A 17,367-nucleotide genomic window follows, 5' to 3' on the forward strand; every position below is an offset into this window, starting at 1 on the left:
GATGCTGTAGGAGCACTAAGACAGAGCCTTGTCAGCAGTGGTGAAGACGCAGCAGCTCAGAGAAAGCCCTACCAGGAGTCCTGGTGAAGGAAGTGTGCTGGATTTGGGGCAGTCCAAAGGCAACTATCCTCCTCCCCTTTGCAGAGGTGCCGGTGACGGGGCCCAGCATGGGACATGATGGGGCACACACAGCAGGTCACAGGGGACCCATGTCAAGCAATGTTGGTGGGAAGCTGTTGTGGCATTTCCAAAGTATTTAACCTGTTTGCTTCTGATGCTGACCCCACTGGTGACACTTGAACCAGCAAAAGTATGAGGGCAGGGGAGCAGAGGTGCTGGTGAGCAGAGCTGTGCTTGAGGGCTGACTGCAGTCATCAAAAGGGGAGAAGACATGAGAAAGGGAGCACGAGGGGGACGATGTTTCTTCCTGATCCCACTTTGCTGCCTTGATTCAGCACAAACGGATTCATTTGCAATACGTGCACGTGCTGTGCTGGTTATTTGTATTTAATTGAGCTTCAACAAGATCAATGAATAAAATCTGCACTCAGGTAAAATATGATGACTCGTGTAAGAACAGAAAGTTTGGAGAGTGAAATAGTAACAGACTTTTGAGGGGTCTTTAAATATTTAAAAGATTTTTTTTTTTTTCCTGGGACTTGCTGGTCTTGCCAGCTCTTAATTCCCACCCGGAAATGCTTAATTTCCACAGAGACATCAATTCCCAGAGTGTCCCTCCTGCAGCCATGAAGTCACAATGTGGCTCCAGGACAACCAGCATTGCCTGTGGCTCATCCCAGGATGTCCCTTTCTCTTTGGGGGTGGCTGTGGGACGTGCCCTGGGGGCACCAGCATCAGCCTGAGCCCTTAGCTGCCTCAGGCCCATCACTGGAAGCAAGTTCTGGCTTCAAAAACAAGTGAGAAAGACAGACTGCTTCTCAGGGCTGCGTTTCTAAGAGAAGCACTGCTGCCGCCCAGGCTGGAGCTGGATTCATGGAGTCCTCTCAGTCCCTCCGCATAGAATTATTTTATTAGTAAAACTCATATGAGGCACAGGCTCATGGCTCGTGACTGGGCTAGAGAGGAGGCAAAGCACAGGGAGACGGGGGTCTGTGAGCGTGGGACCCAGCATCAAAACCAGAACACGATGGACGTGACCCTCGGAGGCTGCTGGCTCTTGAAGGGGCCAGAAAGGTTTACCCCTGGTCTTCCTAGGTAAGGACAAGTAAAAACAGCTGACACACATGCCCACCCCAGGACATGAAGACAACTGGCCAAAATCAACACAGGTCTTCCAGTGAGGGGTTTTTTTAAATACATTTATTAACCAATGTTAACACATTAAATGACTCTATATATTGCTAGTCAGAGCAGCTTACAAAATGCCAGAATGCATCATAAACTGGACAGCCACAATGAATAATTACAATGTGCATAGTGGCTAAGCTCAACACTTTAATATAGCTTTATGATTTGCAGAAAAATTAATTTTAAATCATGATTCCTAAAACAATCAATTGTAATTTTACCTAAAACTTATACAAAACCAGGCCACAATCTTTTTTTTTTTGTTTTGTTTTGTTTTTTTTTTCTTTAAAACACACAGTTTTCACGCTGTAGTAACTTGGAAATGTGCAACCGTGTCAACAGAGACAAAAAAGCCAAAGTAACACGAATCTTACTTTCATGCAGCTATCAGTTAAATATTACATATTCTGGAATGATTTTACACCAAAAATATTTCCACAATAACTTGCTTTCATAGGGGTGGATCGAAGTTTTGGAACTTGTAAAGTAATCGAACAAGATTGATTTTTAGTTGTGAAGTATTTTACAGTCACAACACAGAGGCGACAAAAGTTAATTACACATTTATCAGGCAATAATGTAGCTATGGTAAGACAAGTTACCATCTATTTCCCATTTTTTTCCGATCAACTTACCACTCAATTTCTGCAACAGGTTGGGCGTTATTTGGCAGATTCTAGTCAATTAACTTAGATCACCACTGTAAGTAAAGCAGATCAGGATTTCAGTGGTAGTTCACAGAAGTCTTAGTTATATTTTCGTCTTTACAATGACCCTGACAAATCCTAGAGAAGACTTTTTGAAAGGCTTTCCTCCTGATTCTTCAGCTTCCATCGTTCCATCATGTAATTGCTTTCAATAAATATCAAAGATCTAAATAAATATTTACAAATTATTCCTCTAACTTCTCAAAAAAATAGCTGGATGATTAATGGGCATATGACTCAGTCTAAGACCAACCTTTGAGAGGAACTAAAATGCGGAGACACTTGAAAAGAAAAGCTATTTAAGTAAGCTTTACATCTATTTAAAAAATTGTCTCTGAACATGGATGCAATTCATATATCTATATATAAAACAAACAAAAAGAAAATAATTTTTCAACTATCGATCCATTCCTATTGGTAATGCTTCTTAATCCAGACATTCCGCAAAATACAGACTTTTTACAAATCACGGCATCTTTAATACAAGAAAATTAACATGCATTATTCTTCATTCTGAGTACAGTGATGGAGCTCATTATTAGGCAATGACCCATTACTACAAACATAACGGCTTCTGTGAAACTTAAGTGCTTTTTCTCCTTTTATTATCAAGTTACAATGGACCAGGTGACACCAGATCATAGGCAGTCGAATGACATTGCATTGGGGGGCTGAAGGGGGACGCAATAAACGAATTTGTATGCCTCCTAATTCCGTGGATGTATAAAGGTAGTTGGGTTTTTTTTGTTGGATTGGTTTTTTGTTTTGTTTTTTTTTTTGGCTTTTCTTATTCTTGTTACAAGCACTCATGTTAGGACAAAGATGAAATGTGCAAACTTCAAAATTTAAATATTCATTTTTCTCTAAGATCCAGCTCAGTAAAAGATTACCCCAGTTCCCTGTGATTTTAAACTACAAGATCAAAGCTAATATTTTGTTATAAAAGTTATATATTGAAAAGAAATAATGAAAATAAAACACAGTTGGGAAATATTTAAGAAAAAATATGCAGGACTAGCACCTGCTGTGTCAACCCTGTTCCCTAAATTCAATCATGTACCCACTGGTATAACCAATAGATAATGCCTTTAAACAGTAAAATTAAGCTGAACAAAACCAGCTCAACAAGGTTAAGAAATAAATGTTACATCAAGGTAGTATGCTTCGTTTTGCTGAAACAGTTCTATACTTCTTACATTCAGATCTAGTTTTTAAATGTTCCTTTTGTTAAACTTGCATCATTTCCTTATTTTTAGATCTGCTGTTCTGTTTAAAGATTAAAATCTCTGTAAAACCTAAAAATGTTTTAAAATTTGCCGAAAATGCAACAAATCCTTTAGTTTAAAATTAGTTAAAGTAACCTGCTCCCACAGATGTGAAATTCATTTCGCCGAAAAAATTTTTGGAGGAGCATTCAACAGAAGATTGAAATTACTGTGCAAAATTTCTGTTACGAAAAGTGTTTAAAGGCTGGTGCAAAATGGGAAGCAAATTCTAAACAATTTTGGCTTCTTGGAAACAAAAACCGCTGTGTCTGAGAATAGTAATCGGGGTAGTTTGCTAGGGGAGCAACAGCTCTTTCATCTTTTTCTGCGGCAGGTACGTTTGTGTTCGGCATGCCAGTGCTCCTGCTGACACTTGATGGAGCAGTAGGAAGTGTTCCAGCAGCAGTGGTACATGGCCTCCTCTTCACAGTTGTAGCACTGGAGAGAACAAACGAGATGAGATTATCACCCTGGTAGGATCCCTCCTTACCAATGAACAAATATTCACACCTGCTCGTGGGATGCACCAGCATGTGCAGAGCAAGGCTTCTCTTTTATTTATGCTTGGGGCACCCAGAGGCAGGAGGGCATTTTTCACCCGTGCTGACTAAAGCGGCACTCTTCAGCAAATCTGCACAATGCTTCCACATCTTCCAGAGTATGGATTATTGCTTTTGAAAAAAAAAACATCTCTCGTTTAAGAAAACTCATCTCTCGGGGCAGTGAACTGACTATTTTTCAGCCACACAGTGCAGGAACCATCTTCTACCTTGCATTTGTGTAAGAGCACCCTGATCTATGTCTTGAGAGCTACTATAAATCAACAGGCACTTCTGGTGTGGACAGCTTCTGCGCAAGCTTGAAAATCAGCATCTCTGAGGTTTCTTTACCAGTGTGACTTGTCCAGAGGTTTCTGGGTAGGATGGTTTTGGGCTAGGAAAATCTCCAAAGTCACAATAATAACATGACTTCAGAAAAGATTAACTTGTTACCAAGTGGTTTGTTATAGCCTGTTTAAGGTAGGTCTGCAAGGTGGCCACTCTCACTGGGGCTTGCTGACCAAAAGAAAGCACTGCAACCTCGTGGAAAAAAAACCCCAACTTTGTGCTGCAGCAGTGCTGCTAGAAGATCAAGAAGGTGTCTTTTCCTCCAAGTCTTCCAGAAACCAGAGAAGGCCTGTTGTACACAGGATGGCTACGTGGGCTCATGCTCCATGTCATGCCTGCAAAACTCCTGAAAAAAAGAAATGCTGCAACACCTGTAATTTCTGCAGAAATACTTATTTCTGGGGAGTGCTGCAGCAAAGAGGATTTCTACCCCATCACACATGGAACACCCCTGTTTCCTGGTAGCTGGAGGAGCTACCTGGAAAATAACTCCACGGCCTCTGAGGAACTGAAACATGCTGGTCAACACCACGGGTAGTCAACAAGGAGGTACGGCACCCAGATGGGCAACGTGCCATGTCTCCAGGTGGGTTTGTACCCCTTAAGGGAGTGCTGCAAAAGCATTAACTACCATTCTAACAAAATCCTGTAAAGTAGGGTGGCACTGCTGCTAAAGGAACTGCCCTTGAGAGCCAGGTTCTAATGATCGCAGATTTGTCTTTCTCAATTCAGTCTGCTCAAAATCAGAGAGCATCTTTATGAATCCAGTCTGAAATGCTTATTGCATGATGGGGAGCAGAGGGAGGGATACCACAGTCTGTGCAGGCTGCTATCAAACCACAGAATAACACACGATTTACTTTTTATGTCTTATCTAGCTACAGCATTGTTAATAAAACAGACAATTACAAAGAAAACAAACCCAACTGCCTTAAAACAAAACAATAACACGCAAACCTACGCACTACTAAAAGTCATACCCAAGAAAGCTGACATTTACATTGGCTAAACTGATAACTATTTATTTACATCAGCAATAAAGGGACTGCCCTAGCTGCATGAGAAGGAAACCTCTCCATTTTCCTTTCATAACCCAGCTCCAGGGAAGCTTATTTGGAGAAATGACTGCAAACAAGTGTTCTCTCAAGAGCTGTTTTCCTGGTTTTTCATGTTGCTGGCTGCTCACAAGCCTGTGGGAACCATTAGGATCATCCGCTGGAAAGGTGCAGGGAACAGCTGTCTCTCCATTACATACAGCATGGGCCTCAGCCCAGAGACCAGCTTCACATCTGCTTGCTTGGAGAGATCAAAAAAAGCCAAGACAGGAGAAGACAACTGATGTGTGGGTCCTGCACTTCCTTTTACATATGGTGGCCAGAAGTGCGGGATGTAAATTTCCACTTAAAAAAGGAAAATAGTGTCATCTAAGCTGGTACCAGCACATGTAGCAGAAAAGGCATAATGCCAGCTGGCCTCAGGCCTCTTCTTTCCTTTGTATTTTCCTCTTCCTAAATGTTACCAATCACTTGGGGTTTTGTTTCAGACAGTGCACATCACGGACAAAGCTCATTCACTTAAAATCAACCTGCTGCAACTTAGAAAATACATACATGTAAATATAACTGAAAGAGAAGTTAAAAATTGTCTACAAAAATGATTTATGCACCAATTTTAATGAGGTTTATATGCAAATAAAAGAACTGGGAGAAATTAGAAAGGAAACATTGTTAAGACTGGCACTCTAGCCTGTATTCTGGAGGCCATAAACTGTTTTTACATTTGTTCCCTTCGATTGCTATTTACTTGAGGTAAATCCAGATTTTCAGGAGGTATAAAAATTAAATTGGGTGAAGCCAACTGTGACCAGTTAGAGCAACAGAAAATATTGTTCTATAACTATGTGTTAGGATCCTGAGAACTGGGAGTGCACGCTCTCATGTGCCCATGCACCACCGGCAAAAGGATCCCTTTATCCCAACTGGATTTTTTTTTAGGTATGAGAAAAAGACAACTATAGTGTGAATAACAGCAGCTGTATTCCCAAACCTAGACATTTGCATTGTGCAAATCCAGAGGTCTCTGCTTCTAATTAAAAAGCAAAGCCACCAAAACTCATTCAGAATGTGTGTTAATTACACGAGATTTTGGTAAGGAGGTATCATAATAGCAGCATACAAGAGCAGTACGACACACCAGGGACAGTCATGAATACCACTAAAGGCAAAAAGCACTGGGGAGTTCTGTAATTGGACCAACTCCAGCCGCCTGAGGCTGTGCGTTGGCAGGCAGATCCACCAGCTTGAATGCAAAGGTGTTTATCCTTACTCTCCCTTCTACCACATGCAAACTAGCTGCCTGTATGATGCCTTCATTTAAGCTGGTGATGGACAGATAGTTTTGGGGCCATAGAAACGGGCGAGACTGTCAAATACTCTTTGTCTCTTTAATTGTCTTGCTCAGAAAAATTGTCTTGCTCATGTCTTGCACATGATCGTAAGATACAGTGATGTGGTACCAGGGCACTCTGTCATTAAGCTATAGGATATGGTAAAGGCACATTGGAGTAGATGAAAGTAAGTTTCAGGACTCTCATAAATTCTGCCTTCAAAAATGCCAAAAAGCAACTAAAGCTGTGTCCAGACTCAGAATCAAGTTACTGTGGTTGAGTTACTTCATGTCAGCTAAATGGTCACAACGGTTTGTATGTGCAGTCTTAACTTTTGACAGAAGAGAGCTGTTTTGACACTGTTCTATAGTGGGCAAAGGCAATTCAATTTCCCTGTTAAGTGTCACTGGCAAAAGCATGCATGCAGACACCAGCAGCTGGTGATGCACTAAACACAATAACTTGATCAATTCAGAGACCTAAATAACTTCTCTGGTCTGCAGAGAGGTAGACAGGGAGGAATTTTCTAACTGACAGAGACCCAAGCACTGCAGTATTGTAACACCCACAGCAAAACCTCTACTAGGAACAGAAATGAAGACCCTACAGGAGCTCTGGCACTTGAAGTACTTCTCTTTACAAAAAACTCATGACTGTGATAGCCTGCAACCAACTGTCTCACATTAGTATTTATTTTACTCTTCTACAGAGCGGAGTTTTCTCTGCAGGGACCATCATTAATCTGTAGGAACAAGGACTAATGAGGCTGAACATAAACAAAGAGCTCTTTACAGCACGAACCAAACAGGAATTGCCGGACAGAGCCAGGGCTGGCTGTCCCCGGCAGCAGTGGCAGTGGGACGGGTGTCCAGCGCTGCTCAGACCAGCGTGCCACCTTGTGGCAAGGCACCCGCATGCTTCCAGCTGCATCTGGCAAAATCAAAGCTCAAAAGGAGGCGAGTAGAGACACTTGTATCCACCCTCCTGTATGTTACAGATAGCTGTTACAGTGGACTCTGATTTTCTGAACGATGGCTTTCATTTCCTTGTTCTATGAAAATTAGCAAAGAAATAGCAAAGTTTGTATTGTATGCCAGGCTCGCTGCTCCTCAGCAGAAGAGTTTCCACCTGTACTCAAAGACTAGCAGCAGAGTATTACACTGCTTCCAGTTGAGTAGATGCTGTACAACCTTGTGAGAGAAGACACTTGCAGCCTGAGAAGAAAACATGAGACACAAAAAAAAGAAAACCAGGGAAAAGTTTGCAGCATGAAATAGAATAAGTAAGTTAGTTTTCACTTTTCTAAAGGGCATACATTTTTGGTAGGCAATGCTGCACATTTAGGCTTAAGGACTGAACACAGGAGAGAAACATATTTCAGAAAGTCATGTCTTATATACAAAAGAATATAAAAGAGCTGCAGAAAAATCTAAGAGAGGAAGAGGCTAAAAGGATATCACTACCAGCATTATTAGCTGGGGAATCCAAATTGTTGCAGCCACATATTGTGTCCTCTGGGGCCTTGAGATCAAAGGAGTGTGAAAATAATGTAAAACATGTCTCATATGGAGTAAAACATGCCTCATATGGAGAAAAAAGTATTTTGATGCTAACATCTGACTGGACTCAAGAAGATGGTGCTGTTAACACCACATAATTAAGATGGAAAGTGATCAGAACTTTGAGTTGAAACTTGGAGGTTAAGAAAACTGCAAAGCAGTAATATGAAGGAGATAACATTGATGCTGAAAGACCAGTGAAAGAGTGGTGTGGTTAAAAGTAAGGTTAAAAGTAAAAATTGGTGACTGAAGGTGATTACCTTCAGTATGCATTATACTTTTCCACTTACTCTCTTGTAATAAATTTTTAATGCTTACCCACTGCTTCTTCTTGGTCTGGGAAATCAGTTGCTTGTGCTGGCCTGCGAGCTTCTTAATTTCTTCTAAAAATTCTTCTTTGCACTTCTCCTTTACCTGCTTACATTTTCTGTCCATCTCTCCTTGTGCGTTGGCCACAGCTTTATTTACAGCCTGCCTTTTCTCTTCTTCCATCTCTGTACGCAGCTGCCGTAACAAAGCCAGCAAAACAAGTCAGTGGACAGCTACTGGAACAGAAGTATCTTCTTTAAACCTCTACTCTTTAAGCCTCTATTACTGGTGTAGCTGAAGGTCACATAATTAGACTTTTCTCTTATTTAGGAATGTTCAAAATAAAGATATCACTTTATTTCTGTTCTGCTAGGCACTACAGAAACAGCTAAACAGCTCCCATGTATATTTTGTCAACATCTGGTCTACAAATTTATGAATTTATCTTAGACCAAGATTGTGTCTTTTCCAAATCTACAACTGCATATAAATCTACAGGAAGGGCACAATGGAAATTCAAAATAGAACATCCCCGAGTTCAGTAAGAGGTACCTTTTAGTATTCAGTGTTGATGGGATTCCTTTGCCCTTGATCAGTTATCTAAAAGTTTGGTGTCTTAATCCTAAAGGATTAACAGTTAAAACTCCCTAGGTTCATTCCACAGCCCTTCATTTAGAAGGAAATTCATCTTGTGTTAGGACAGGTACTTAAGAGAGAGAGGTCAAATCACCCCCTAAATTGTCCTGTTCTCTCCAGCTAAATGTGACCAGGTCAGGCATAGATATTGAATTTTAAACAGGTTATCATTAAATACAGACATTCAAACAAGTTTCACCAAATCCATTTGTTTAGGTCAGAAGATTGACGAAAAAAGAATTATTTATGAATAGCATTGAACAATGCCATTGTGTACAACCACAGCTGACAATGGAGACGGAGGCTTTGGAAACGGATACTTGTGAATGAACAATTAGTTTCATTTTTGGATCTGATTTCACTGAACACAAATCAAAAAAAGCAGAGGTTTTCTGTTTAAACTAAGGTCTGTTGGTATAGAAATGGTCTAAAAAGCAGTAATGAAGATTGTTTTTATGTGGACGCTTTGGGAAAGGTTTTTATTCATTTTCTTAAGGGTGGATGTTATAAAAATAGAGAAGAATGTGAAAAAAATTGACACTCCTCCTCTTCTCAAACCAGAGTGTAGGTGGTGTTTGACAAGTGTTACCTTTTCCACTGCCTCTCGCACAACTCTCTCAGTTTCTCTTTTGTGATCAGCTTTCATCCTGTCCTTGAAATCATTAAAGATTTTGGTGTATTTGTCATGGCACATGTTCTGACACACTCCATCATTACTGGTTTGGGTGCTCCGATGCAGCATTTTTGGAGAAGAGGCACTTAACTTCTTGGTCTGAGTTGAGACTGAAACTTTTTCAATGGGCTGAGGCATTGTGGGAATTTCCTGGCTTGAACTTACTGCTTCAGTTTCAGGTTCTGGCTCCTACCGAGAAAGAAGAAACTTGTAAATTCAGATAGCAAAATAGAACAAGTTAACTTTCAGTTCCCCCTGGAGAAAAAATGTTGCAGGACTAATGCCAGTGCAGTTAATGCAAAAGATGTCTGTTGAAAACCTTTAGTTCTAATGGGATATGGGATCCCTGGGGAAAACCAGTGTGACAGTGGGTAAGATCTTTGGTCAGGCTTTCTTCACTTCAGCTAGGAGCCCTCCAGAATAAAGTACATGTATGGCACACCAGCATGCCATGCTCACCAGCCTCACTTGCGCAGAAGTATGACAAACATCAGAGGCCACGTTGAATCACAGCAGATCCCTTGGGATGATTAAAGTTTTGCTATAGATTTCCCCCCCTACCGTTCTGCCTGAAGAGACTGTAGCTGTGTGGACAAGGTGCCTGAATTGTTTTGGCAAACTCTGGGCTTACTCTGGCCCAACAGGCTTCATTGGAGTCTGTAATATTCCCTTGATTTCATAGTACTGCTGAAAAGATTGATTAGTACTTCAAAGGTGCTTTCAAGATGAAAGGGTAATGAATATCCAAGTCTTGCTTCCAATAACACAGAACTAGACTTGTATGACCACAGAAGCTTTCTGTAATTACGCAATTATCAAGAAAGGAGTCATAGTTACTGTAGTGTACCATACTGAATTTAGCTGCCTATGTTATTACACTGTAACGCCAATTGCTCCTGATCTTTAGAACAGATAGAAGTAATATCCCTGCAAAGTCTTACTGACATTTGAAATGTCTGAAGACACAGATGAACATTATTTGGGTTTTTTTAACTTGGATTTTTTTAAAGCTCATTCAACAGTGTTCACAATAAGCACATACTCCTTGTACACCAGACTCGCTCAGGACTGGACTATGTGCCTGGCTGTGCAATGGGGCACTGCTCATACCAATCAAAAGGCTGACTGTGTATTCCCTTTTGCAACCAATTACCTTCTAATAGGTCACTGTGATTGACTTCTGGATCACTGATCAAATATGAGCAGAGCTAAGAAGGCAAATGTTAAGACATAAATTTATGAAGCAAATTACAGCATACGCTTGACAGAAAACACAATAAAAATGATGAGACATCCTAAACTGTAGTCTCCCTATCTTGCACTCAAATACAGTTTATGCCCCAGGGAGTAACAACTTTGTGTCACTGACTCCTTCAATGAAGGTTGCTCCTGTGGTATCATATACAATGGGAAGACAGGTGCTCAGGTATTAGGAGTGGCAATGTCTGTATTTCGGTCACCAGAGCCATCTCACATAACTCTGGTGCTAAAATACCTGAACCATCCTCTGTAATGGAGTCCTAAGCCCTCTCCTGAGGCCTGCGTGTACACGCAACTTTCTCTAAAGTGCAGCAGAAACAAGGCCAGGAAAAAGCACTCAAAACGTAGGAAATACGAGATTTATGGCTGTCTCAGTAACTGCCCCCTTGTGTACAAGCATAATAATACAGTCTCTTGGTTACATGATCATTCAGTGTGCAAGCTGGATAAACAAGGAAGGAAGCTCCACGGTCAAAGGTGGGTACGACCTTTTACAAACATAATATACTTGATTGTGCAAAATACTTCCTATTTTCTGCTGTTTACAGACTTAGTAACCAGTCTGAATTTGCCATTAAAAAAATAATGTTGTAAGCTGACTGTTAATTTATTCATGATACAGACTATTACCATGCTGACACCAGTGGTTTGCATGTGGGAGGTGCATAATTATGCTTGTTAGCAAGGAGGACCAAGCTATGGGGCTGGATCTTTCAAGATTAATACTGTAAAATCAGTAAAAGATGACAGAACTTGAAGGAGCGCCTGTGAAAATTTCATTTTTTGCACTGTGCTATCTCTACAAACATGGTAATTGAGGTTACTTACTTCTTTCTTGAGTTCCATACTCTGGTTACGTCGTCCTTTCTTTGCTCTTGGTTCCTGAGTAACCTTCAGCTATGAACATTAAGAAAAGCACACTGAATCAGTCAGAAAAAGAGTTCATAAAAGTTCATTGTAACATGACTGATGTACCTTTTTACCTTTTTTGTGATTATTTGCAATTATTTGATTTAGCAAATAGAAAGTTGAATACTGTTCTGAAAAGGAGAAGTACACACAATAAACTTTCCACATTATCACTGATGACTATGATTGCATAAAGGAGCAAAATTAATGAACAAGTTCTAACATTCAATATCTATTTGCTAAAATGCACTTAATCATTCTTTTCTTAATGTCACGTACCAGTTCAAACATGTGTTTTCTGGAATGTTCTCATATCAGTGACCATAATTAGGCATAATTGTTGGAAGCCAGAAAACAGCAGTAATGATAAAGAGAATGTAAATATGGAAGGATGGTATGATTATCCAGGCTTGCTATAACTGATTGTAACTGTATGTTTGGAGGGGTATGAAACTTCATGCTTAAGAATAAAAGCCAATCATCTCCAGCAAAAGAAACAAAGGTGAGATCTAAGTGGGTGGTATATTATCTTACAATGGCTCACAGAAACGTTCTTACTCCTGTCTTTGAAGCATCCAGTACTAGCTAGTGTTAGTGACAGGATACTACAGAGCACTGATCCCAATGGCTAATCTTATGTTCTTGTATCTGAGAAACCAGTGAAATGGATATAAGCATTAACCAAGTGCAGGATGAACAGCTGCAGTGGAACAGAAAATAGGCAAATGGACACTTCAAACCCTATGACTGAAACTTCTGAAAAACTGGGAAAATGGCACCGTAATATTTCATAAATATTGTCTGCAACCATCTTCCTGTTTCATCATACACTGTTGCATGACAGCACACATGACATTAAATAAAGGGGCTAAATAAGCAAACCAGGCTAAAAAAATCTAACCCCACTTTGATAAGGAGCATTCCCTTAACACAACATCCAGTTTTATGAGCTTTAAATTTTTAGCTACAAATTGGATGATAGACCTGTTTGACAAAAGAGCAAAGGAAGAGGGTCAGAACACGCTGACTTTTTAAATACAGGCTTAGAGAGAGGACAGTTGTTTTAAATGAGGAAAGACGATGTTGCCACGGAAAAGACTGGCAAGAATACAGAGAAGCATCCTGCAAGCTCTGAAAATCTTACTGCCCAGTCAGTCATAGTGAATATATCACACCCTCTTGGACAATGAATACTAGCAAGGCTCAGCTGTGGTAAGGGAATTTCCATATGGCAGTGCAGTGTCATACCTCGGCCCTTTGTGCTTTTCACCTTTGTTAAAGCAATATATTTTTTCTTGTTTTGCAGAATTCTTTGTAATGGTTTTAATCAGTTGCTGGTCACATGGTTCTCAAGCATAACATTTGCACCTAACTTTAGCTGGACTTGCTGAAAATGTCATGGTTGGTGTTACTCAGAGATCTCTAGCAGTCCAAAGTGAACATACTCCAGCTGTGAAAAGGCTGAACAGCTACAGCGCTGTCCCTGGATGGAAGTCCAAGAAGGCAGTGTTGCAGTCTATCTGATATCCATGACATTTAACTTGAACATTCCTATTTAACTTTAGAAATCTTGGTCTGTCTTATCAAGGTGCTGTAGGTTACAAACATTTTGAAACTTCCCAGAGGTCATCCAAGAAACTGAGGAAAGAGGAAAACTCTGTATTCGTGCTACTACCAAACCACAAAACACAAGGAAAATTATCCTTTGAACCCTCTTCTTGTCATCACTGAAAGACAGAACACAAGGCTAATTTAACAGTAGATTAATAAAAAATATGTCATCCTCATACCCTTTAATAAATTGCCCTGATTGCTAATACTGTAGCAGCACTCACCTGCTCATTGCTGGTTGAAGAGATACTTGACTCTGCCTCCTCTTCCCCTTTATCCTCATTCTTTGATTTCCAGAATCTCCCCTCACGAAGGAAACGCTGGTGCAGTTCCAGCTCATCACAGGCCTTCTTCCACCCCATACTGCGTTTCACGTGCAGCCGATGGATGTTAACTGTGATATCTTGAATGTTTTCAGAGGGAATCCAGGCCCTTTTGAATACACAGTACAGACAGGTTTAGAAACATTATATACAGGTGACCTGAGAAAATTACTTCAGAAGCAGTTTTTCACAGTGGCCAATCACTGATAACCCCTTTTTACCCAGATTTTTTGGTATATTCAACACAAATGATTAAAAAATGAACTGCACTGTGTTATTATAGGCATTTGTTAGCTGTGGGTGCTATTGATGAAAGTCTCTTTCATTTCTGGTGAGCCATAAACTGTCCCCATCACCAACAGCTGTCACATCTCCTACCTGTTCTCCTGCTAAATGCCCCAAGTCAGACATCTTTACTGAAGGTTCATACACTAACCCAATTTAGCCCTTTGACCTCTTTTCTAAAACTGCCAAGCAATGTATCACATTATCACCTACAATGGAGACATTCTGTAGTTTGGGCCCCTATCTGTCAGGACCGAACACCTGTAGAGAGTCATGCTCTTCTGGAATGAATTCATGCCAGTGACTTGGTTCCAAAGGTACTCTGTCCTCTTAAATATTTTCAGAGAGTTCTCATAGAGTTAGATGGACAGCTCTTGACATTTTAAAAGGTTATACCAAGCAACATTGAACATTAAAGAAAGAGAGTCACTGCCACGTACACCTACATAATAGAGTAAACACTGTTAACAAATTAAATGTCTGTGGACATATTCTCAATTCTTGCAATTTAAATCCCAGCGAAGTCATAGAAACAATGCTAATTTACACCAACCAGGAATATGGCCTTTCGTCCAAGTCCAGTACAATAACTAAGTAATGGCACTCTAGTAAAACGTATTTTGCCTTTTCTATCAGCACGTTAAAGAAGTTACAAGCACCTCATCCCACAATGCATGTTACTTTGTTCAACAGTTTGAAGCTGTGTGAACTTAATGCCAAAACTACTAATGAGATAAGCTGTATTTGCAAACAGATTCAATGTAAATCATTCTGTGACTGAGACACAAATAAAGATCCTTTATCCACTTTACGCTATTAGAAAATCTTGCTAGTTCATACAACACATGGAAACATGGTAGACATTGTGCAAGTCACACTAACAACTATTTAAATAATCAGCCTCATAGAACTCTGTTACTGAACTGCCTAGGCCCTTTTGGGATGCACCAAAATAAACCACCTTCCCAGCAACCATGAATTGCTTTATAAATGTCTCCTCTCCTCACATTGTAGGCATATAAATCAAACAGCAATTAAAAAAGAAAAAAAAAAAGGTGTAGATCCACTCTAGTAACATTACTATAACCTTACCCAGCTGCTAAACAACTAAAGAGAGATGGAAGTAAAAGCTTAGCTAAGAGTTAAGCTCGCAACGTAAAGAGTTACTCTCTCAGACTGCAAACTGGCTCACAGCAGGAGCTCTGTTCTAGAAGTGAGACAGAAAGATTTGTGATGTATATTGTATTACTAAAACACAAAATTGCAATGTGCCTGCTCAGAACAGAAAATTGAGGAGAGTAAGTACTGCTGGAGGTAAGAACGCATTTCTGTCCAATTTTCATCTTGGCCTGTATTAGCAGGCTGCTACTGATTTGATGAAACAGTTGAAGTTCGCTTGCTTGCTTTAATTAAAATGGCATTAAGTAACATCCCTATGGCAAATCTGGAAAGAGAATCTCAGAGCCATTTGGCAACTTCAGAATGTGTTAGACTGAGCTTTAGATTTTCTGAAAAAATTATGGCAAAGTATTCAGTCTTTCTAACATTGGCAACTAGCAGAGCCAGGACTTACTACATGATAGATGAGATAAGTTCTTTTGAGTATTGTTTGTAAAAAGCAGCACATGGAATTAATAAATTACCTTTGGTGGTGATGGCCAAAAAAGCGAACATCAACTTGATTGTCCTCTTTCTGCATGACTTTGGCTGGCCAAAACCCAAAGCCTTTCATTTTGGCCCAAACCAGCTCATGATTAGGTATCTGGAAAAAATGTTGTATTTATTATTGGATATGAAGTATTATGCTGATATCTCCCACAAATATTCTGCTGTTGATACTATGCTAGTATTTTAAGAATATGGTTGCTGTTATGTCTAGTGCTGTTTTCATTTTTATCTTCCTACAGTGCATATTTCCCTGTTAGATGTATTGCTTGGATCAAGGTAAAAAAAAACAGTCTGAAAAGGGTGTAACTGTCTATTGAAAACAGAGATCTTAAGCAACCCCAAAATTAAACTTGTCTTTATAGCTTCATCCAGGAGCAAAGTTTTATTTCTGTAAGCTCATTTTCTTGTGAAACGGTTGTAACTGGCTGATAACCAAGTTTTATAACCTATATTGTCACAGCTTTGAAGTTCAACCAACCTTTCACTTGTGTAAAATATCTAGGCTTACAGAGTCTTAACCAGGCTTTTGAAACAAGCCTACTTAAATGGAATATTCAATGCATTAATGACACCAAAACTACAGGCTTTTATACCAAAAAGCAAACAAATCAAAATCTGTGTCAGCAACATACACAAGGATAGCAGAACCAATTGTCAGGTCGCGCATTTGACAAATAGAAACAGTTCTTGCAAAGCTGCAGTTCATCCAGCTGAAAAACAAGAAAAGATATATAAGCCCAAAAAATCCTTTTTATGTGACTTCAGTAGTATCCCTCTCTCTTACGTAGCAAAATTTTTCAGCCCTGCTTGCTGATTTAGTGGAGCTACTTCTGTCTGTGCATGCTAGAGGTGTGAAACTGAGGTGAGCTGGGTGGAAGACAAGCTGCATAAACATTATTTGTGTCTTAGAGGAAAAGCAGAGGGAGGAGACCAATTCATGTCTGAATGATTTATTATATCTAAAATGCAAAGAATAGTTCTTTAAATTCATCAAATATTTAAAGTACATTCTGAAAGAAGTAATTTAACTGAGGAAATGGAGAAAGTGCAACAGCTCCCCAGCTTGATTTTTTGGTCTCCTCTGAATGCTGACAAATGTTTCAATGCCAATTATTTGGTAGAAATCTCACCACAGGTTCAATTCACATTAGCAAGTACCATTATTTATAACCCAACTTTACATTATTAGATCATTTTTGAATCTAAGATTTGAATACTGGTATATTCCATACGATATTCTAGTTGGAATATATATATATATATTCCATATATATATATATTCCAATATAACTATCATATTCCATATGATAGTCTAGTTGGAAAAAAAATAAAAAGGAATACTGAATCAGCTGTTAGAAAGTTAAGGGAAAATTTATAATAAACCTCACAGCATTTTAACTTTTGTAATACAAAGAATAATTTTCTTAGATTCTGAAATGAAGATCAAGTATTTTGTCTACATCTTGGTAATACTTACTTCATGACATGTGTCTTTGTAAAGCATCCTTGCTATATCAGCTTGTTCACTGTCCGCTATAAATTAAAAATAAAGGGTATGAAAAATCACAGTATGATCACAGT

At 39.5% G+C, this 17,367-nt stretch overlaps 1 protein-coding gene across 3 annotated transcripts in view; it reads right to left on the reverse strand.

Moving 5' to 3' along the window:
- Positions 1 to 1,570: 1,570 nt before the first annotated feature.
- ZMYND11 (zinc finger, MYND-type containing 11) overlaps positions 1,571 to 17,367 on the reverse strand; it is a 64,069-nt gene continuing 48,272 nt past the window's right edge. For all 3 annotated transcript variants that reach the window (XM_010011119.1, XM_010011120.1, XM_010011118.1), the window contains 8 exons: positions 17,264 to 17,319; positions 16,419 to 16,496; positions 15,762 to 15,880; positions 13,735 to 13,942; positions 11,819 to 11,887; positions 9,647 to 9,919; positions 8,431 to 8,616; positions 1,571 to 3,718 (listed from right to left, as the gene is read on the reverse strand). In XM_010011119.1, coding sequence (XP_010009421.1) covers positions 3,596 to 3,718; positions 8,431 to 8,616; positions 9,647 to 9,919; positions 11,819 to 11,887; positions 13,735 to 13,942; positions 15,762 to 15,880; positions 16,419 to 16,496; positions 17,264 to 17,319 — 1,112 coding nt within the window. In that variant the 3' untranslated portion in view covers positions 1,571 to 3,595. The remainder of the gene's footprint in view (positions 3,719 to 8,430; positions 8,617 to 9,646; positions 9,920 to 11,818; positions 11,888 to 13,734; positions 13,943 to 15,761; positions 15,881 to 16,418; positions 16,497 to 17,263; positions 17,320 to 17,367) is intronic.

This window comes from Nestor notabilis, unplaced genomic scaffold (genome assembly GCF_000696875.1).
Source record: "Nestor notabilis isolate BGI_N333 unplaced genomic scaffold, ASM69687v1 scaffold5753, whole genome shotgun sequence".
Taxonomy (NCBI): domain Eukaryota; kingdom Metazoa; phylum Chordata; class Aves; order Psittaciformes; family Psittacidae; genus Nestor; species Nestor notabilis.